At 33.3% G+C, this 23,905-nt stretch overlaps 1 protein-coding gene and 1 long non-coding RNA gene across 2 annotated transcripts; one reads left to right on the plus strand and one right to left on the minus strand.

The window, feature by feature from the left end:
* Positions 1-9,434: 9,434 nt before the first annotated feature.
* Positions 9,435-10,636, minus strand: LOC112498843 (protein SOB FIVE-LIKE 4-like). The gene has a single exon (XM_025100562.2). The coding sequence runs from the start codon at positions 9,983-9,985 to the stop codon at positions 9,527-9,529; it is 459 nt and encodes a 152-aa protein (XP_024956330.2). The 5' UTR covers positions 9,986-10,636; the 3' UTR covers positions 9,435-9,526.
* Positions 10,637-15,542: 4,906 nt separating this feature from the next.
* On the plus strand, positions 15,543-17,618 carry LOC112498845 (uncharacterized). Its single transcript, XR_003066262.2, has 3 exons — positions 15,543-15,815; positions 16,037-16,160; positions 16,291-17,618. It is a non-coding gene; the product is annotated as an uncharacterized LOC112498845 (long non-coding RNA).
* Positions 17,619-23,905: the final 6,287 nt, after the last annotated feature.

A 23,905-nucleotide genomic window follows, 5' to 3' on the forward strand; every position in this document is an offset into this window, starting at 1 on the left:
ACCTTTTTAGGCTCCTTTTTAACTAGTAACCACTAAATGAGCGGTCAACCGAAATAGAGATTTACAATATGTGAAATTAAAACAAAGTGCTATAGCAGATGCTAAACAACTTACACATATAAATTAAATAACCATTAAGCTCATTCAAAACCTAACTACATTAAAGTTTAGCTCATGATAAACTTTAAAACAGTAAAAATGTAATTGTTTGTCATGAAATACATCATTCAAGAGAAAATAAAATGAATCAAATATAAGAATAAAGTTGAGTTACAAGGACTAAAATGTCACTTTTTTTCTTCAAGTTTCTCTTATTCTCCCCCAAGAAAGGCCCTCTAATGCAGCTATGAAATTTCTCTGTCTTTTTCTCTTTTTGTGTGTGATGGCAATGAATCCGATGTTTCCTTAAAACGTATCCCTTCATAGCTTGGAATTAGGGCAACTAAAAAAAAATGATGACACTTGTCTATTTTTGGCTTTTTAGAATCACATTTCTTTTCTGTGTTGCCCGCCACACCTGCCACTGTTTTGTCTGCGCCTGACTATGTCAGTTGGCGTGTGAATAGCCTTGATAGTTTTGTCTGTATTTGGTCCTGTATTGCTGCAACATTTACTCTAGCATTTTCTATGGCTCAGACTTGTGCTAGCTTATATGTAGATAAGTCTTTTGTTGTTTTCTGCAAGCTTGTTGCTACAACAATGTAGTCCTTCTTCTACAGCATCCATCAACAAAGAATGAGCTTTTGGGTTACCTACAATATCAGACTTAATCAGAGCTAAAAACGATCTAAAACACAACAAATTTTTATAATTAAGCTTAAATAAACAATCATGCAAAATTTACTAAAAATAGGATAAAAACTTGTCATTAACTCTCTAAGTAATGTTAGTTTAGGTCTAGAAATGTTATGATAACTCTCATTTCATAGAGTTATCAGTGACATATACTAAAGAAGGTTAGGAAGGTGTGCATAATATCATGACATTAAAGTTCCATTGCATTTTGTTGTTTATGATTCACAAACTCCTTTTGAATTTGAGAAAACATGGCATGACATGTTAGAGAAATATGATCTTGGTGATAGTTTCATGTTTTGTTAAAACTACTTTTTAGGTTGGAATGTCAACCACTCAACGTAATAAGAGTATGAATACTTTTTTTGATGGGTATGTTAACTCAAAAATATTTTTACAGTAATTTGTAGAGAAATATGAAAAGGCAATGGAAAGAAAAATTGAAAAAGAATGACAAGCAAATGCTAGGTGTTTTAGTCAACGGATGCCATATCATACCGATTTTGCAATGAGAAGCAAGTTGAAGAAATGTACACTATTTTCAAGTTTCAAGAATTTCAACATGAACTAATAAATAAGATGTATTGTGAAGTTTTCAGTGTTGGGGGATCAAAGTATGAAGTCATTAAAAATCATGGAAAGAGTAAATAAAAGACTCTTAAAGTTATTTTTAAAGCAAATGAGGTTGAAATTTGTTGTGTGTGTTCAATGTTTGAATATAATGGTATTCTTTGCAGGCATGCCATTGCATTGTTGTCACATAACCGTATAAAATTATTTCCTGAAAAGTATATTATACGAAGATAGATGAAAGATGTGCGGAGATGCTATAGTAAAGTGAAAGCTAATTATAATGCGAGGAGTTCGAGCATTGAACATCAATGATATAAAGATGAGTGCTTTGCTTTTTATGATGTTGCTGAGGTAACTTTAAAAAACGAAGAAAGCCATAAAAAAATATTATGGGTTGGATCGAGAAAGTAATGAAAGATATATCTCTGGATATTCGATGTGACAATGACGATACAACAGTTGATGGTGGGTCAAGAAGTTGTGCTGTAATCATACAGGATCTAATAGTAACTCGTCTTAAAGTTTGTCCACCTTGTTAAAGAAAGCGAAAGTAATTTAAAAAGCCAAAACAGAAGTTGAACAATGTCTAGGTAAACACAACTATAGAGATAATTCTATTACATTAAAGTAATTTAAATCACTTTAATACATTCATTTTAAATTAATTTAATATATGTCTTAAATGTGTCTTGCTTACTTTTGTAAGACTCGGAGATACATGATGTATCTTCTCAGGTGGCTACTACAATCCCAACACAAAAGAGCAAGATGGCCATGATAATATTTTTTTATTTGTCATTTCCATTCATTATCATATGTTTGATTATTTGTATTTGATTTTTTTTTTGTACAATAACGAGCACAATAGGCACTCCTAGAACATGCAATTTTTTCCCTTTACTATCAGTCTTGGATAAATTATAGCAGAGTTCATCATACAAATGTCATTACCCTATCAAGACCTGAAAAGATATTGTCCGTTTTGGTCATTAACAAGGCCCGCATGATTTTGTTTCTGAGGTGTTTATACACCCCAAAACTAGGGTTGGCAAAATCATGTGCCGGATCCAGGTATCGCGATGGCCGGACCTGGCCCGAATGCAATTTTTAGATGCCCGGCCTGGGTTTTAATTCGAGGACCAGGATTTTATATTTTTTAATATTATATGTGTATTTTTTTATTTTTTTGGTATTTTTATAAGTTTTAAATTTATTTCAATAAAATTTAACATGAAAATATAAACTTTAAGTATTTAAAACTTTATATATGTGTAATAAATGAGTCAAATAAATATAAATATTTAAAATAATATATATTTTATAATTTTTTTAATAAAATTTGGGTTTTGAGACAGGCTCCGGGTTTATCAAGTGATGCCCAAGACCGACTCGACTTCATACCCGGGCCGAGTAATACCCAACCTACAACGCCTCGGTGCGGTCCGGGTCTGGACTGAGCGAATCTTTTTGTCACCCCTACCCAAAATGTGTATTGCCAATTAAGGTGTGATTCACTTTTATAAACCCAGTATCTCTCTCATACTTTGCCGATGTGAGATTCGCCTAGTGTGTTACATACACCACCTTTAGAGACTCAGCGTCTTCACAGAGGTTTGTCTCATCATCACTCAAGAAGACTCGCGAAGCCGCTCAAATATATTATGTCATGACCCAACTCAGGCCTGACAAGATATTTTAAGGCCCGCACGATTTTGTTCTTGGGACACCCATACACTCCAAAACTCATCTTTCCAATTAAGGTGTGGATTAAGTCTTATAAACCAAGTATCTCTCTCGTACTTTGTTGATGTGGGATTTGCTTAGGGTGTTACTGTAAACTTCCAACAATTACCACAACAAAATTTCAAGGATGTCAATCGAAGGGAGTTTTCAACTAATGAACCAAGCACATGATTGAATTCCATTGAAGTTAGCTTGATGAATAAACAAAGTTAACTTATGTTTTTATGTATTATTTTGGTTTTGTTAGTTGTTCAATGCAATTAATTTACACATATAAATGCAATTTATATTTATACTATTGTTTAGTCATTTGTATCTTTTAACTTGTGGCCATGACATTTTTCCAACATTAAAGTAGCATAATTTGACTTTAATTTTTAACTCAGTTAAGTCAAATGGCTCGGAAACTTATATTTCATAAGAAAATGCTATTAGATATTTCCACATGTCTTTTCCAATTACACAGTACAAATTGAAATAACTTAAAAATAATACTTGAATAGAAAATATAATACAACAATCACGAGTATTTTAATAAGATCATATTGTGGTGTTTGACTTTTCCGAAGTTCGTCATCCAACAATCACCTTTACATTTCACATTCTCGCATATGCTTAAGTTTTTTATACAATAATTGAAATTTAACAGACAAACACTCAATCTCTAATGCCGAATTTCTATTCTCCTCTATTAACAAATCAATTTTCTCTTCGTTAGGTTTACTGTCTTCTACCTATTAAAAATTCTTACATCCTTTACAAATCCAAAATTTATGGTTTAGATTCTTTGGTTTATGTGACGTTAACAACTCCGCATGCGTTACATATTTGCAATGAGTTTCAATTCTTACTTTTGTTGGATGACATTGTGATTAATAGACTGTTGAAACAATCCAAAAAAATAAAAATAGCCTTATTCATCAAGGCCTGAATCCCAGCATTATATTTATAAAAAAACAACATGATTCAGTTTAGAAATAAGTTCATATTGAGTCCAGTTCAATGTCAATCATTCCACAACACTAAAATGAAACTATGAAGTAAAACAGGTACAGTTACCTCGATTGTTTTGAAAACTATTTACCTCAACTTATCTCAATATGAAAACTTTCTCAAATCTCTCAAACCTACACCTAGAAAAGCACTAGAAAATTAGTTTAAGGGCTGATGTACAAAGCTTTGATCAGCATGCTTAATTAATAACATTGTTGCTATGTCATTAACAGTGACCTATTAATATGCACACTGTACATCCAGCAAAGGATTAGAATTTAAAGGAATACAAAATCCCCTTGCCATGGCACCAATATTGAACTATGACATAAAATACCTTTTTTGGGCTCATGTCCCTTTTTATTAGGTTTGGAGCCGATGTCATGGATACATGATACATACATGCTCTATGGTTTGTGAGATTAAAGCATAAGTACATTTAATTAGATAACAGGGGCTTAGAAAGTGATATAGGTTAAGGTGGCTATAAGTTGACAAAGCAAAAGAAAAATTGATGTGGCATTTCAGAAGCTTACAATTCCTTTGTTTCATTTAATGTGTTGAATGTTTTAATATCTAGAGGTGTTTGTGTGGTTTGTTTGAGTGGAGAAAAACCTGCAATCTACATATTTATTAAGAGTGGGATATTGTCTCAGACTAAAACCTACTATCAAATCATCTTTCTCAACATTTAATTCAACCAAAAATTAAATAAAATAGGAACGACAATTTTAGCTATCTAAAACATTCTTATTAGTGCTAAAAGCACTTTCAATCATATTTTAAATAATTACCATAAAAGTACCGCCAACATTAGACCAAGTATAATCCCAATCGAAAGAATTAAAAACACACATAAGAAGGTGGTTGGTAAAAACAAATAACGATAAATTTCTTCTTACAAATGTGAGTAGTCATAGATATCTCTCAAAATATTACTAGGAGTAGAGGTAGACCTCTAAGCTATAATACAATTCATATAGTAATATATTTAAATACAAATGTGAGTAGTAGTGGCTAAATATTAAAAGGAGTAGATATAGATCTCCAAGTTATAATACAATTCATATGGTAATATATCCAAATTGGTTATAGCATATGTAGATTGTAACCAATTATAAAATATATATGTATACATCCATAGGTCTTATTAGCAAAAATGAAACGAGCTATGCCATCTTGTATCACCTCAGTCTATTTCTATAGAATTTTCAGATAGCAAAGATGGGCCACATATTCTCATATTGTCATAAAGGTATAAGGTTTTGACATACCTCTTTATGAATATGTGCGTCTTCTGGAAAATTAAGATTTTCATCCTAATAAAATAGAAGTCTTCAAAATGAGAATTTTTTTTAAATACAATCTATAATGCAATTTTCTTATATAAATATTATACTGACATAAGTGAGGCTAAAAATCGTGTATTAGATAAATGAACTTTGTGAATAAACCTACCAGTCACGTTGCATAAATAATGCAAATGTTGATCCGTAAACACCGGAAGCCTCCTATCGTCTTGGTGTATACCCGAAAGCAAGAGATTAAATATGGCAATGGAAACTGGATCTAAAATTTAGAACATAAGAAATTTATAAGCGTATCAAACCATTGACAAAACTTAGATTATGCCTACACACTCTGTAATAAACTTAACTTTGTTGAAGCTATCATTTTGTAAAACATAGTTAAACCTATTTCAATGTCATGTTTCTGACGTAAGAACTTGAGAAAAGGAAAATTAAGTCAATAACATATTTGAAAATGTACTATTTTCCCACTAATTTAATTCCGTGTTGCCTTAATTTTCTAATTAAAATCTACATATCAAATGCAATTTACATGACTTACGCCCAATTATACTTCTAATTCATCCCTATTTTGCCATAACCTAAAAAAGCCAAAGATCGAAGCATTTCCTCAGGCTGTGATAACTCTGTCACTTTGTGAATGGTTGTGGCTGTTGCATGATGGCTGTCAGTAGTGGCGGTGATGGTGGCTGGGTATACATGATGGTGACTGTGAGTTGTGAATGGTGGATCGCAAATGGCTGGACCTCGGTTGATGAAGGAAAGGGGAAATATTTGACAGCCAATACGCTGCATTTTTTGCTTTAGTGAAATAGTGCATTTTGAGTTTTCGGGGTTTGACCTGGCGCAAATATCATTTTCGTAAGTAATTTTATTAGTTATGAAATCATCATCCAATACATGAGTAATACATAGCATTGGGAGGGACCAAAATATTGGGATTGGCAAGGTAGCATATAAATTAGAATTGTCAAGCACTTCCCGAATACATCTTGTTTTTCATGTTTCACTTCTTAAAAAAAGGATTGGAGATGAGATGGTGCAGTCTCAGTTACCTATTCTCGACATCGCTGAAGAAAGAATGCTCCTAGCACCCCAAGCTATTCTAGACCTCAAGGCACCTGCAGATGCAACTTGGGAAGATCGTGACTTCATCAAAAACTAGTTCCCTCATCTTAGCCTTGAGGACAAGGCTGCAATTTAGGGGGGAAGAGTTGTTACGTGTCTTTGTTCTTTCATTAATTATTTTTTTCTTTCATTGTTTGAATAAGTTAAGTTAGCTGTTGGAATAGTTAGAGTCCAAGCTAGTTTGTTAGCTATTTTGTTGGCACAAGCCTATAGTCTAGGAAGGATAGTTGTAATATTTCTTTATTTAATTTTCAGAAATAAACAGCAGGAGACACACGCTGAATTAGAAAACACTGACATAAATTTTGGAGGTACATGCTCCCTCGAACGATCTTGATATATTCAACAACTTTCTTTTTTATATTTTCACAATAGGTAGAGGAAAGAAAACTGAAACTAACTCGTATATACCAAAATCAGTCTTCCATTCCCTATTATCAATTTGGGGTGGGTCTCACGATTTCAATTTCAATTCTGACTTATGATTCCCTAATTAAACATACCATAAGATATATATGGGTTATATGATATAATAGAACTACAGCAATTCAGGCTCAACGATGCTGTGGACGAAATTTTCCTGTTCCTGAGGATGTACGACTAGCAAGTAACAAGGAGCATATCTGTAACATTATGTCAGAGCAAGACAGCCAGAATAATTTTCTTTAAAGGAATTTTTGCTTTATTAATTTATCCATTTTGTAATTTCTTAAAGTAACTGTTTCCTTCAATTTCAGGATGCAGTGCAGGCTAGGGCTCTACATACATCGCCGATGCTGATCCTCGTTATATAGGCAGGCCTGTAGCCAGCTGGTTAATTCATTACAAGATCCAGTATGACATGTGTATGACTTTGGTTGAGTCACTTTCCATTTGAAAACGACAATGTCACCCATTCAGATGGAAATAGCGTCCCCCACTAATGAAGTTGGTACTTGCTACCATGATAACGATGCATCCAAAAACCAAAATATAATCAACAAGTGGTCACATGACCTGTATGCTTCTTGATCAACAAACATTGCTCCTGTGACCTAAGCGTCTGCCCTCTGGTCCTCTTCATTTTGCCTTTTAGCTATCCACTTTGCTTAGCGCATTACTTCACACTTTTCAATTTCCATACTGTCTTATTTCTCAATCGAAACAAAAACATATTACCGGTTTTATTAACTAGTTGAAATATAATTCACCTTTTTAACTTAAATTAACAGTCTTCTAGTCTATTCAACCTCCAGCTCAAGTTTGGACAGATTGGACCAAACCCACCTCATGTAGTTTCAGAGTTTTAAATTTTGATAGTTCTGTTTGTGTCCTTCCCGAGACAGCATCAAATGATGTTTTATTTCAAACATTTTTCCTTTTTTTTTTTTAATTAATACTCATGAGAACTTCTAAATGAATTATAATTTTTAATATATATCAAATACATACACGAAAATCCCTGGGTGTAGACATTATTCACACTTCACAAACTACAAATTTGAGTAATATAAGACAATTTGGAGCAATACAATTCTTATATAGTTATATATACAGACTTGATACAATCCGTATTGCACGAATCTGTATAATTATAAAGTGCGAAAGAAACTGACCAGATACTATCTTTAGAGTCAAAGAAAATGAAATCTTTATGCACGTATGATGTTGGCAAAAGTTTATTGTTAGAAGTTGATCCAACTGCAAAAGGAAGCCTTAATAATTTATGCTTCAAATTATTAAGAGTTCAACTTTAAATATGGCAGAAAGATGATGTAGAACCTAACTGGTTTTGTTGTGGCCTTGTGTGGGTCGTACTTGCTAACGTGCATGTAAGCAAAAATGCTGTACATTCCTACATATGGGAGAATGTTTCTCCAATTACAGAATGATAAAATCACACCACATATGCGAAACCAGCTCGCGAAAGGTCTCTGCAGATGCCCGCAAGAGGCTTCATGTATTTGTAAATTTGCTTGTGGGGGCTCTGAAAATTGTCAATTACTTCACTCATTAAGTTATGCGTTATGTCCCACAGATCCATCCTAGCTATGTCGTTTAGCCATCACTAACTAGCATGGGTGTTATATGTTTTCATTACTTTAACTCATTAGTTAATTCTTTCAGATGAACTTCATTTAAATATGATTTTAGGGCATATAATTGATTAACTAGGTATTTCTCAAAACTCACCTAGGTTTTTTTTTTTTTTTGCCCTTTGTTACAGTCCTAATAGAGACTTACATCTTAATATCTCCTAAGAAAGATCTAAGCGTTATATTTGAAGTTTTGAACCCGTTGTGGCTTGATCATTATCAGCCAATTTAGCCATTTTAATACAATTTACTCGTAAAAAAAATAAAATAAAATGTTACTTATTTGCACTTCGTTCAAACTTTTGGAAATATCATTATGAGATCATCCGTTCTCTAAAAGATTTTAAATTAATGCATAAATGCAAACCAAATATATGTATCTTGTAACATGGTGGAATTTATTATTAACCTCTCTTTTGTATCATTTCAAGAGATTTTATGAGTTAAAATGTTGAACTAACAAGAATGAAGTATATAACTTGTATCATCATAAAACACATGCTGTACGAATTAAGTGATTAATATTCTTATGCAAACATGGTGCATATATATAATTTGTAATTGGAATTGCCTTTACTGCCACATATACATATTAATGGTTACCAATACCTGATTTCTTATCTTGTTAATGCTCTCAGCATACATTAAATTAACTTTGAAGTGTAAGGTAAAAATCAGAAGCATATTGCTGTTACGTGCATGTGTTCGGATAAATTGAAGCCTGTTATATTAATCACAACCACAAGCTCTACAAAATATGTGATTCTGGGTCATCAAATATAGAATAATTTGTTCTTTTATTGAACTCGCTCTTACATTCAAAGCTTCATATAACAATTATAACATTTTCAGCCCATGCTAACTATTATTTTATGATATGGCCGCAAGTTAAGCAAAAGAACTACAGAACTACTTTCTTTTGGTCATGTTCCAAACATTTTTTCTTGCCTTGGAATCACTTTGAGCAGGAGTTATAACCCTTCGTGACATAAGCATCATCTCTTGATGATCTTTCTCTTGTTCCTTTCTCCTCATTTCAGCTTTTTGCTTTTCCATTATTCTCTTAGCTTTCTTGTCTGAGCCTGCAGTACACTTGCTATTATCATCTTCATCAGCTTCTTTAATAGGCCTGGAAAGAGCTTCTGCAGTTCCATAGTGATGATGACTTGGGCCAGAAGAAGCATCAGAAGCCATGGAATCATCACTATAATCATCTTCATGGTTAGCATTCATCGTGCCATCATGATCACTCCCATCATCATCGCCATCATCAGTAGTAGCAGCAGCAGCATCGCCAATATACATGGTCCAGCCAGATTCGTTGCTTTGACATTCCTCTGCACCTCCAAAGACTTTGGAAGAATCCATTACCAAAGGAACAAGAACAACAAGAAGAAGAGAAACTTGGAGAAATATATATAACACAAAAGCTTTAGAAGTGTTCTTAAATAGAAGCAAATTAAAAAAAAAAAAAAAAGGTAATGAGCTGTGTATGTAGTAGACACCTGAGAAAACCACTTAAGCTTGCACAAAGAACAGACATTCACACTAAAATACTATTTGAAACTATTAGAGGAAAAAAAAAATCATTTCTAAATCCCCCACAATTAATTTTCTGACTTTAATCAGCAGAAGACAGCTAGAAGCTGTCAAAGAAAGTGAACTGATCGATCCATCTTTACAAAAGGCATAAATACCTTTGAATTTGAAAGGACATGGGGGGTTGTTGAATTGGTTCACTTGGTCATTGGGTTTCAATAGTGAAGATAGATGCAATCTTCTTTACTTCTCTGAACTAGTCATTAATATAAAGGGTTTGATTGCTTTAAATGTAAAGGACAGATTGGCTCAGTTTACAAAACTAGCTCTAGAGAATATAAGACCCGTGTTTTAAATATCGCTGCAGAAGAAGGACCTCTTCCCTAAACTTTTTATTTTAAAAAATAAATATAAAATTAATTTACCCCCAAAGAAAAAAAAAAAAAAAAGAAGAAACCCAAATGGAAGTTTAGGTATTTAGATTAGGCTAAATGAGGTTATGAGAGCAGAAACTTGTAAAAGTAAAAATATCTTATCTATCTGCTTCTGCTTTGCTTTTCTGTCATCCTCTCATTTGCAGTCGCTTGTCTCCTCTCCACAACTCTCTTAGAAAAAACAGGCTTATGTCTTTTGTAGTATTGTGGAAGGAATGCTGTTTTTCCACCTAGGCACATAACATTTCCTCATCAAATTTTGGTGGCAATGAAATGAATTGTAAATTTGTAACTCACTCAGAGAATGATTACTTCTACCTTGTTAAAAATTATATGATAGCATTGAATGAGGATGACACGTGGCTAAAAATATGCATATTCTGGCCTGTGTCCTTAAAAGTTGGTCTTCTTTTCGTTTATATATTTATTTCAGCAATAGTGCTGGATACTGAAAGGTCAAATAATAGTGTGATCGGACAGATAACTTCCATAATTTACTTCTGTATCTACTTTTGAAACGACTATTTTAAAAATTATATTTTTTAAATACGGACACATTAAGAAGTCATATATTTAATAAAATTAGTGTTTAATTTATTAAAAAATTATATAATTAATAATATATTTACATTGACTCTATTAAACCACATAATTTAACAACGTATAAATTGATGACAACGGTTATATATATATATATTTCCAATGAAATATCATAAAGTCCTCTAGTACACATACTTCAATACATTATAAGATAAAATATATATCATTGAAGTGTTTGCTTTACTTATCTTTTAGATTATCCTAAATTTTAGTAATTTAAGAAATCTTTTATTAGATAATGATTATGCATGTAATTCTTCTCTAGTAAAGTGAGGATGCACACTAAAATACAATAAAACATATATTTTAATACATAAAATATTGTATTTTTTATATCTGTTTATAGCATTCTCATTTTATTAAAATGAATATATCCTCACTAGAGAATTATATATATATATATATATATGCGGATGCCCTGATTTTTTTTTAATCCGGACAAGCTGTTAAACCATGCAGCTTAATAGAGTTAATTTTCAATACATTATAAAATTGTGCAGTGTAATAGCATTAAAAACTAACTCTATTAAATTGCATGGTTTAACAGTATGTTCGCATAAAAAAAAATGAGGGTGCCCGTACTAAAGAAGGATTATACTATAATGCAGGAATCCCATATTGGCCGTTGGATTTGTCCAGCAATTACAATTTTCTTTTCTTTTCTTTTGTAGTGGTCTTTGAATTTCAATCCAATGACCAATTTGGAATTTGGATACAGTTTTTGTGGTTATATTCGAGTTTTAAATCAATTTTATTTATAGATAGAGGTGGAGAAAGTCTAAATTAATTTTTTAATCCTTTAGCTCTTCCAAGATTTGAACTTGAATGACAAGTTAAGCAAACCTACTTAAAACCACTTAGTCAAATAAGTTTCTTTAACTTTTTTACATATCAGTAGACTTATGTTCTCTAAAAGGTGTCTGTAGAGCATTTTGTTTTCTTTCTAAGTTTCATTATCAATTGTATGCTGTAATAAGTTGACTAGTTATTGTTTTCTTGTTTGTTTTAAGGAAATTTGCAAAGATAATGAGAATGACTCATTAGTTGTTTCTAGAGTAATTTTTCATCTTAAGCATGAATTTTTTATTTTTTTTCCTCAGTACTCAGGAATCTACCGATATTTATAATCTAAAATATGTATGGACTAATCTAAATTAAGTTTTATTATGTGACAGCCTAGATTTTCGTTCTCATACTACGAAATATCTATCCCACTAATATTTATGAAATATTTCTGTTTTGGGAGAGATTATCTACCTCTATCCAATCGGAAGGAGAGTACGAAGAATTACGTGCTTCAATACTTGCACCGTGGTGAAATCATCACCCTTGCTTTCAAACGTTAGGTAAGGCAAATTTGTCCTTTATATTTTTTGCGGCCATATTATTGTATACTTTTGACTCTCGTTGTTGCTGTTTAATTACTTGATCGAGCATGCGCAGGCGGCAGGTGAATAAACATTCTGGACTTGCTATGACACAAAAAAAAAACTAATCGCTACTTAAAATGTAAATTTTGCAGTTAAAATTGACCGTTCTCTTGATATGGGGTCCTTGTTGATAGGAGGGATGAGAACAAAATGAGCTTAAAAGAAGAGTTTAAAGAAATGCAGGGGCCATTTTATTAGGGCTCTCATTGCAGACATGTAAGCATGAATATTTATTTTTATGGCCACTTTATTATAATTTCTCTCCCATGACTTATTATATGGTATTTGCAGACAGTGTTAGGCCCATTGCATTATTCTTGCTGCTTGTCTTTTTGGAAGATCACATTCACATCTTCTCTAGCTAGGGCTCCACGTGAGGCATTAAAGATATGGTTTTTGTAATGGGACAACTTTGTCAAAGCTGGAGATCCGATTCGATGTCTAATTGTATTCACCTTTGTAATAACTCCATGCGTTTGATATGTGCCACGCTTTAATTAGAAACTACAATGAGATGAAAGAGAACTTCAATGCAATCAATTCTTAAATTTCAGTCTTTTTCTATATTAAATTTTTTAATTAAGAGATTATTTATTAAATATCTAAAGTCTAAAATTTTATTAATTTCATATCTTTTCTAAAATTTGTTTGTTTGTTTTTTGAAACTTACGTATGATTTTCATACATTTACATCTGAATAGAAAAAGTAAACTTTTGTGACTTTTATTTGAATGGGAAAATGTCTGAATGACAAGTAATATTATATTCCAAAAATATCTCTGTAAAATAACTTATTTCCTAAACTATAAAATCTAATCCTCTTTTTTTATATATTTTAATATACAAGGATATAAATGTCAAATAACTAAGTTTAAGTTTTTTTTATTATAAAAATAAATAAGATGCCACTTATATTCAGATACTAAAAAAAAACATGTCATTTAAATTTTCATATTCAGATTCATTTAGACTTTAGAAAAATTCAGACCCATTTAGATTTCAGACAAAAAAACAAACACTACCTAACTTCTATTTCAATCTTGTCAAGTGATATTCATTTATTCAAAATATTGAGTTCATTATTAAGTTTTTGGTTAAATTACGAAATTGATCGTTCAATAAATAGATGTCACTTTAGTACTTGAGATAAAAAAAAAAATTATATTACTCTTTGTCTGTGTCGTAACTAATGATAGCAATAACTAGAAGATTACCATCACCTAATCTGTCTAAGAAAGAAATAAACAAAATTTAAAAGTTCAATCTTGACTTAAATTGATCTTTTGGAGAAAAAGAAGCCTAATCATGGACTGCATAGGGTGGAATTCTGTAAACATCTATTATTGCAAAAGTCTAGAGTTTATGATTCTAAGGTTTGGCCTAAAAATCTAATAAAAAAAGTAGGAAGATTGATCTCGACCTAATTAATTTTTTACGAAATTAAAATAGACTCATACCTCTGTGAGCACAGGATGGAGCCCCACACTTGGCAAAAATTCAACTCTTTCCAGCCATAATAGAGAGCTAATCTAGACAAGCGTGATTGAATTAAAAGCATTCAAGTTTGAATTGATCATCTTCACGTATAATTAGCAAGTCGGGTCTATTTGGCACTGATTTGATAGATGAATTTTTCATGTGAGATTCAATAAAATATATGGCGTTAGATATGATCTAATGCCTACGTGCACGTTAGAGAAATTACAAACTTATTACGGACATCTGAAAATAACACAAAAGAAAATTAAATTAAACTTCAATTACCCATATATATTTTAAGGAAGAACAATTTTGTATTTTGGGTTACAATTCATAGTATATTCTTTGGGGCATAGGTTGCTTTCTACTAAACCAACAATAGTAGTGTGAAGTTTTGAAAAATGAAAATGAATATGTTTCTTTGTTTGGGGAAAATGCGACCGGAAAACAAGATGGAAGGCAAAGGTCTAGTTCTAGGTATTGCCTTAATGTTAATACAGATTAGGGCTACACTCTTAAAGGTGTCTCCTAATTAATTAACATGACGAATTAGATTGGTCAGCAGTCTGAGGAGAGCAGCAACTCAATTTTTGGTGATCCCTTTTAACTCTCCAAACCGAGGCTTGATTCACGTACTTCCCACATCACGCGTGTGACTTACTGAGTTTTAGCAAATATCTACGTTGCCTTTTTTTTTTTTTTTTTATTTAAAATCAATTTCTTACAGGTCAAAATTTTTGCTCATTCGAGCTGTGTCAACATTCTTACCGGGCGAGTTTTACTCCTCATATGTATGAAGGGGAATTGAATCATCTTTCATGTTATTTTTATTTTTATTTTTCATGGTTGAAAAAAGGAGATGAAGACAACTCTTCTGTTATGACTCGTTAAGAAAAAAAAATTATTATTTTTTTGTTGAAGTTATTGATTTAAAGATTCTACTTGAATTCTAATCACAAATATAAGGCCTAAATATAAATATGTTAAAGTGTAGTAATTCAATAAATAAAAGCATTAATAATTGAAAAAAATATAATAGTACCTAGCTAGAAATTCAGAGCTTTGGACCTTCAACAAGACGTGAATGCATTGCTTTCAAAAAGTCCAATATATTCCACAAGGCATTTAGTTCGATCCAACAAACTTGGCCCAACCTGTTCATTTTTGGAAAGAGTCCATCTAATCTTCCCAATTTATTTATTATAGGAGTGAACAGAGGTTATCAAAAATAAATAAATAAATAAGGCTTCTAAAAGTGAAACTCTTCGTTATTTTTTATATATTTTATGGATGTTCGTTCCTTCTATCACCTCTTCTGCACTGGCTTTGGTGGCTTTCCTAAATTCTACTGTCAAATAAAATATTGAAGATATTGATTCCTTCCACAATTCTGTATTATAATTAAGTTGCATCATGTCTTGTCATCCTTATCAAAAAGAAATGCAACCCGTCAAAATTACATCTCTGTGTGTGTGTGTGTTCCCATGAGCGCACAACCCATTTAATAATTTATAATTTTACTTTGAAGAAAAAATGACCTCAACATATAACCACTCCACCATACATCTCCTCTCTTTTTATAGAATCCTATTCTAATCCTAACTGCTCATCATCTTCAATCCATTATCCCATTTCTATCTCTTTCATCTCTTGTATCTTTTATCAAGAACTTCACTGAATCCAACATGAGCAACCTTGATCAAAATCAGCTTCAAGGTAATTAGCAAGCTTCTATATGTATATATATAAATGCATGCAAGTTGTATTATTGATGCTATTGCTATCTTATCTTGGAAATGTAGTGACTTATTAACTAGGCAGTACAAATTTTGTATCCAAAATTAAAGTTTCTTGCACCAATTAATGATAATTTCCTTAGCGATTCTTTGATTTCTTGGTTAGTTAATTGTTCTTTTTTTTTTTTAATCCTGTGGCAGCATATCCGCCGTCATTTGCAACGACAGCACCTCATCCATATGCAGATCAATCAAATGATGGTGAAATTGCTCCTCCTCCTCCTGGCGAAACTAAGTCCAAAGGCGATGGTTTTTGGAAAGGATTGTAATTATTATTTAAGCACGCTTTCTTTATTTTGTCAACTATATTTATGTGATCTGATAATTCTTTATGAATCATTATATAATATAATGTGTATATATTTTAATTCTCTCTTTTGGGTTTGTACATGCAGTTGCGCTGGCTTGTGTTGCTACTGCTGCTTGGATGCTTGCCTTTGATTGCCGGTCTACATGACAATATTTATAATTTTTCCTTCCTCTGTTCATATTTTACCTTAAAATAAAAACATATAATGTATATGTCAATTTGTTTGCGAAAGCGATTTTGAGATTATTTGCATGGCTGTTACTGTGTATTATTAATTACCTTGTAGTATAACAAAGGCATCGCGATAATTTATATGCCAAGAAGCTGCTCGATCGTGTGTTATCATGCAATATTTAGTCCGGGCAAAAATCCAGTGTTGATATGATTTTTGTGCTGATATTTTAGAAATTTTTAATTAGTATTCACGACATTATAGTACATATATGTATTTATATATCAGCCTAACACATGCCACAAGCCGTAGGGCTGGGTAAAATCGGGTTAGGGTCGGGTTTAGATCAACCCGATCGGGTTTCGGGTTGGTCGGGTTGAATAAAAATTCATCCGAATTCAACCCGAATTTATAACCCGATCCGATCTAATCCAAATATATTTGGATCGGGTTGAAAAAAACGGGTTGAGTTCGAATCGGATCGGGTTCGAGACGGATCGGATTAGGAAAAGGCTTATTAACACTTGACTTTTGTTTGTTTGTTTGTTTGAGGGAGGATGTTGCAGGCGACGAATTGTGTGGCTGTCGGTGGTGGGTTCCAAGTTGCAGGCGACGGGTTGTGTGGTTGTCGGTGGTGGGTTCCAAGTTGCAAGAGAGGGAGGCCGTCGCTTGTGGGTGGATGACGCACCAGTCGGCAGTTGGCTGCTCACTGCTACTTGAGTGCTTGTGCAGTTGTGCGATATGCAGTGTTTAGGCTTTTGTTTGTAAGGGTTTGTGTGTGTGGATCGTGAGTGTTGAGAGGTGTGTGTGACAATGAGTGTTTAGCAATTAGGATAAGGTTTGAGGTTATGATTTTTTATTTTGTATTTCTTTTTTTTATATAATTTTGTGCCAACCCGATCGGGTTTCAACCGATCTGAACACGACCCGATCGGGTTGACACAATTGCACCTGATTAGGTTCTATTTACAACCTGATCCGATCCGAACTCGAAATTTTTTGGGTCGGATTGGATCGGGTCGGGTATTTTGCCCACCCCTACCACAAGGTTATTAAAAGATAAACTTAAAAAAAAAAAGATCTGGATTCAAATTTCATCGGACAGAGAACATCCATGCATTCTTCTAATTTTATGCCTTGTATTATTGAGATAATTTATTCTGATTGCAATTCAATTGGACTAAACTTCCTTAGACAGTGAATCATTAGGAATTGAATAGGATTTAGTTAAGCTACTAACGCCTTTCAGTAATCCCTTTAAAACACTTTTTTTTTAGTTTAACTATTGGAACCTCTCTTAAAACCCCCATTAAATAATTATAATTTTTGTTTATACCCACTTTTGTTTCTTAAATATCTTTGATGTCATCTTCTTCTTCCCTAATAAAAGCCCCTCATTTTCGTAGCACCCGTATGACCATTTTCTTTAAAATAATAATTTTATGAAATTATGAGGCTGCCAAATCTATCTTATACTCAAAAGTTTGATAAGATTTTTTAGCAACTTAGAATTAAGTATTGGAGATTGGAGTGAGTGAAGTTGTTGAGTTATAGATGTACTTGGCTCTTTCAAAAAAACAGTCATAAAAGAGATGATTGTTGTCCTTTATTGTATTTTTAACTATGACTATAATGGTAAATATAAAGGAGGAGTTTTATAATTTAGGGGTGCCAATAACTCTTCTCTTTTTTAATTAAACTAAAATTTAATATAAAAAACACCCTTATTTTTAAATAAACGTATTTAGTTTGTGAATCTATCAAAATTTCATATTACTTTCCTGCTTTTAAAATTATTCTACAGTCTTATTATGCGTGCGAATTTGATGAGAGAGAAAATAAGAGTTTAAAGATAGATAAAATAGATGTGGGATATATTAAATTTATATTCGTTTTCAAATGTAATTGTAATAGAAAATTATAGAGGGGTGCCAATAATCCAACTCTTTAAGATTTTGGTTCCCCTGGGGCCAAAAAAGACAACAAATCAAATAAAAGGGAAAATGCGTAAATTTCACATTGATAGTTGGGTATAGGCGAAAGTTCAGCCGGTTATCTTTTCTGAAATTATTTTTCAGCCCGAGCCCTCTGCTGCTGGACTGTTGGTCACTGTTCAATTTCTATTTCACCCTCCATCTCACACCCCACTATTACGATACACCACCCTGGACTCATTGATCTTTTCGAGGATTCGTCAAGGATCTTGTTCTTAATTCTTTTAAAAATGCTTCTATATATCCCAAACGATACGTAAAAAAATGAAGTGACACTCATCATGTGTATTATAAAATGGTATAACATTTGTATTAAAATTTTTTTTAAAAATCATTTATCATTCCTTGAAGATTTCACTTAAGGTTCAAATGTTAGAACCTCATGGGCAAGGCGCTTCATTTGGGTGGATAGTCTTTTCCGATTAGGTAGCTAGAAATTAGCATTTTTTTAGTGTTTAGTCGACCCCAAAATCATGCTGAAACAAATGATATTTTCTCATACCATTGAAATATGTTAAAATTATTATATATTACTACATATTTGGTAGTTTAACTTAGAACTCGTTTGCAGTTGTATTTAAGAGGCTAAAAAATAATTTAAAAAATTTAAAAACCAATTTTAATGTTTGATTTTTTTTAAATTACTTTTTAAAATCAACTCATCCTATTTTTTTAAATTACTTTGTTAAAAAGCTGGTGTTTATTTGTCATGTGTTGTCTTCTATGCGTTGCATTTGTTTCATGTCCTTCATTCTCATGTGGCTGTAGTTTAGTGCTTAGAGCGACTATTTAACTGATTTTTATGGTGTAGATGGCCGACGGTTTGTTATCCGGTTGAGCAGGGTGGCCATGGTATCCGGTCATTTAATGATATGGTTGAGGCTTTTGAGCTCAAACTTTGGTGGCACTTTCAAGAGCAGAGTTCATTATGGGCTTCTTATATGAAGTCTAGATATTGCAAAGCTATACATCCGAGTTTGATCTAGTTTCGTTATCTTGCCTCTTCTATTTGGAGACGCCTCTACTCGATTCGTTGTGTTGTTAGGCCTCATGTGCGTTGGTTGGTTGGAAATGGAGAGTGTAGTTTTTTGTCATGTGCGTTGGTTGGTTGGAAATGGAGAGTGTAGTTTTTTGTATGATTGTTCGTTGGGCTCTTGTCCTTTGGTTATTTATAGCCCTGCAGAGGCTTCTTTTGTGCCAGTTTCATTTTACTGGTAGGGTACAATTTGAGATAAGGTAAGCTGGAGGCTGTTTTGCCTTCTTCTATTATTGAGCAAATTTTATTGGTTCCCATTTCTACTGGGGAGTTGGATTTGCTCTGTTGGGATTTTGCTCTTGATGGCATTTTTCATTTGCGGATAGTTTAGGAGTTTGTGCATTGTTCTAAACTGAGGGATGAGGTTTTTTCAGTTATTTATAGTGGCATATCTTGTCTCGGGCTCTTTTTTTTTTCTCTAGTGATTGTTGCACGAGTTTTTGGCTATTGATGATGCCTTGTGCTCAAGGGGCTTTTTCATTGGCTCTCAATGTGTTTGTGGTCAGGATGCTGAGACCTCTCGACATTTATTTATTGATTGCTCGTGGGTTTGCTAGGTTTAAGTTCATTTTCAGCCGATTTTAGGTATGAAAGATATTATTTTTCTGACCCCTTATGCTTTGCTTCTTCACTGGTGGGGGTGTGCCCCTTCTCGAAATCGTCTGTGAGTCCTTCTGCCTTGCTTTATTTTGTGGTAAGTCTGGAAAGCCTGTAATGCTTTCCAGTTTGATTCTCCAGGCTTTCTTTGTTGATGTGGTTATCTTTCAAGTGGTATCAAATCTTAGGCTTGCCAGTTCCGCTTTAGATTTAAGCCTTCCCAGCTGAGGGGAGTTTTCGGTTCTCGAATTACCGAGGGTTTGCGAGTCATAACTCTCCCTAAGAGGTCGATTCAATTAGTTTCTCAGATGAGGTTACCTCTTGGGGTTGTGACTTTGGATGGTTCTCTAGGGGCAATCTGGGATGGCTGCTTCGGGTGATATTCTTCGAGATCATTGAAGTGCGGTTTTGGCTATTTTTGGATCTTTTCTTGGCCGCTAGTAGGGGTGGGCAAAAAAACCGTAGTCTTAAAAAAACCGAACCGAACCGACAGTTTTTTCTAATTCAGTTCGGTTTTTTTTTTTTGAAGAAAAACCGAAATAACCGTTTGTAAAAAAAAACAAAATGTCGGTTCGGTATTCGGTTCACTTAGCTGAACCGAAAAACCGAACCGAAAAACCGAATTATTTTTTAATTTTATTCAAATTAAACATGTGTTAATTTTTAACTGATTATGTAAGATAACTAACATAAACTTGCATACACACAATCAGGACTCAGGAGTATATATATGTAAGTGTTACAATTTCGTAAGTCTTTATTTCCTCCAAAATAAACCCTAAAGTTAAAATCAAAGATTCAAAATCGAAACCAAATCCAAATCACCCACCCCAATCCACTGCAATCACGGCCGACGCTGCTCACCGGCGATAGTGTCACCGTGCAACACACTGCTCACCGCGAAAGCTGCAACTTCTTTTCATCGTGAGACAGCTTCAACTCACAGCCACAGGCCTGAGGCCACCGCGCGACAGCTTTGCTCTGCTCGCCAGCCACCGCTCGACAGCTTTGCTCTGCTCGCCAACCACCGCTCGACAGCTTCTTCTCTACTCGCCAGCCACCGCGCGACAGCTTCTTTTCCGCTCGCTAGCCACCGCGCGACAGTTTCTGCTTTGCTTGACATATCCGTATGTCCACTCAACTGTTATTCTCTTACATTTGAAATTTAAAATGAAGCTGAACATACGGTGTTTTTTTTTTTTAATATGAAAATATACGAAAGCAACAATTAGGAGAGTTTATGGCCATGAGCTAAAAGGGATTGGTGAAACTTCCAAGAGTTCCCGAACAAACACCCTCTTATCAACATTGTTTCTGTGAATGGTGTGTGTCAACAATTAGTGAAACAAGGCCCGTAGCTCCTGGTCCAGCAACTTTTTTTTATTTTTTTAATTTCATTTTCCTCCGGTTGATTTAATGTCTATTATTGTGTAGATATAAATTGCATGATTTACAATATATAACTGCTGATTATGTTTATAATATGGATGCTGATTATATGTTGGACAATGGCTATATTTACTTATTTAGATTTTATTTTGACATTATAATAGTTCTAATTTTATAGAATGGTTGACAATGTTGGTGAAGTACAAATTAATGATGAAGTGCAACAAGTTAGTAGTGAAGAAGGGGTCAGTGGTAGTAACAAAAGAAAAATTGAGTTGAGATCATTTGTGTGGAAGCATTTTTCGAAGCTACCTGGAGGACTTAGAGCTAAGTGTCATTATTGCAGAAGAAGTTATGCAGCCCATAGTAATTCTGGAACAAGTGGTTTGTCGACTCATTTGGATAGATGTAAAGTGCGTAAAAAAATGAAGGCTGAAAATGATGCAAAACAATAGACACTAGTTTTTAAAAAGGGTAAAGGTAAAGATGATGGTACTGCTAAGGTTACACACATAGGATTTAATAGAGAGGCTTGTAGAATGGCACTTGTGAAGATGATAATCAAAGATGAGTTACCTTTTAGATTTGTAGAGGCTGAAGGGTTTTTGGAGTTCATGGAAACTTGTTGTCCGAAATTTGAAGTACCATATTGAAGAACAATTACAAGAGATATTCTTGAATTGTATCAAAATGAAAAGGGGCTGTTGAAAAGTATTTTGAGTGCAAATAAACAGAGTATGCATTACCCCGACACATGGACTTCAATGCAAATGTCAAACTTTATGGTAGTTACGGCTCACTTTATTGATGAAGAGTGGGTTTTGCACAAGAGGATTCTCACCTTCACTCCTATTTCTAATCACAAAGGAGATGGAATTGGGAAGTTAATTGAAAATTGTTTGATTGATTGGGGGATTGAGAAATTGTTCACAATTACAGTGGATAATGCAAGTGCTAATACACTTGCAATAGCTTATGTGAAGAAGAAGTTGGCAAATTGGAGTGGAAATTCGATGGTCTTGAATGGTTTTTATATGCATGTGAGGTGTTCGGCGCATATAATCAACTTAATTGTGCAAGATGGGTTGTCACAAGTGAGTCAATCAATAGCTAGTATCCGAAATGCGGTGAAATATGTTAGATCATCTCCGGAAAAATTACAAAAGTTCAAAACATGTGTTGATAGGGAGAAAATCTCACGTGGAGGGCTTATGGTGTTAGACGTGCTGACTCGGTGGAATTCAACATATTTGATGTTAGAAAAAGCGGTAGCATTTGAGAAAGCATTTGAGAGGCTAAAGGAAGATGATGGCCATTATACAAACTGGTTTGATGAAGATGAGAGTGAAAAAAGGAGGGTGGGGCCATCGATTGATAAGGATTGGGAAAATGCAAAGAGGTTAGTCAAGTGTCTTTCGGTTTTTTATCATGTGACTTTAAAATTCAGCAGCTCTTTAACAGTCACTTCCAATAATTTCTTGAATGAAATGTGGAAAGTTTACATTTATTTGAAGTCACTTGTTGATTCTAATGATTTTTTGTTAAATCAAATGGGTTACAAGATGGAGGAAAAATTTGTCAAGTATTGGGGTCATTTTTTTGAAAAGGTTAACATGTTGTTGATTGTGGCAAATGTGCTTGATCCTCGCTGCAAACTTGACTTTGTTATATGGTGTTTTAGTAGCTTGTATGATATTAGAAAGGTTGATGAATTGAGAGCTAATATTAAAGAGTTGCTGTTGAAGCTTCTTGAAAACTATGGTGGTGAGAGTAATCGAAATAGAGGTGAGAGATGTAGGGCTGTTCATGATGGTGCTAGTAGTAGTGTTGAGTCATTTGATCATTTTACACAATTTAAAAAGATGAAAGAAAGTTCAAATGATGACATTAGTGGAAAAAATGATGTTGAAAAGTACTTGTCAGAGACTTGTGAGAGTGCTAGTAATCCCTAGTTTGATATTTTGACTTGGTGGAAATTGAATAGGCCTCGGTATCTGATTTTATCTCAAATTGCCAAAGATGTTTTGGCAATTCCGGTGTCTACTGTGGCTTCTGAATCAGCATTTAGCACAGGAGGACGCATTCTTGATCCTTTTAGGAGTTCTTTAACTCATAAAACAGTCGAGTCATTAATATGCACTCAAAATTGGCTTCGCTCAACTCTATTAGGAGAGTGTACAATACAACCAAGTCAAGAAGAAGCTGAATTCTATGAATTAGTTGAAACATGTAATATTGTAATTTATTATGTTTTTTTTTATTTCACTTATAACATTTTGTATATTAGAATTAATTATTTTAATATAATTGTTTCAATTTCTTGAAGAATTTTTTAGGCCAATGCAATCTCAAGAACAACAGCAAGTAGCTGAGGAGTAAATAACAGTTGATTGATGTTGCTTACCAGTAAGTTTTCTTTATTTTTTTAAACTAGCATCTTATTTATATAGATTGTTTATTTAATTATTTATTGTTTATTTTTTTTATAGATCCAAATATTGAGTTGGAAAAT

This window comes from Citrus sinensis, chromosome 3 (assembly GCF_022201045.2).
Source record: "Citrus sinensis cultivar Valencia sweet orange chromosome 3, DVS_A1.0, whole genome shotgun sequence".
In the NCBI taxonomy this organism is placed as follows: domain Eukaryota; kingdom Viridiplantae; phylum Streptophyta; class Magnoliopsida; order Sapindales; family Rutaceae; genus Citrus; species Citrus sinensis.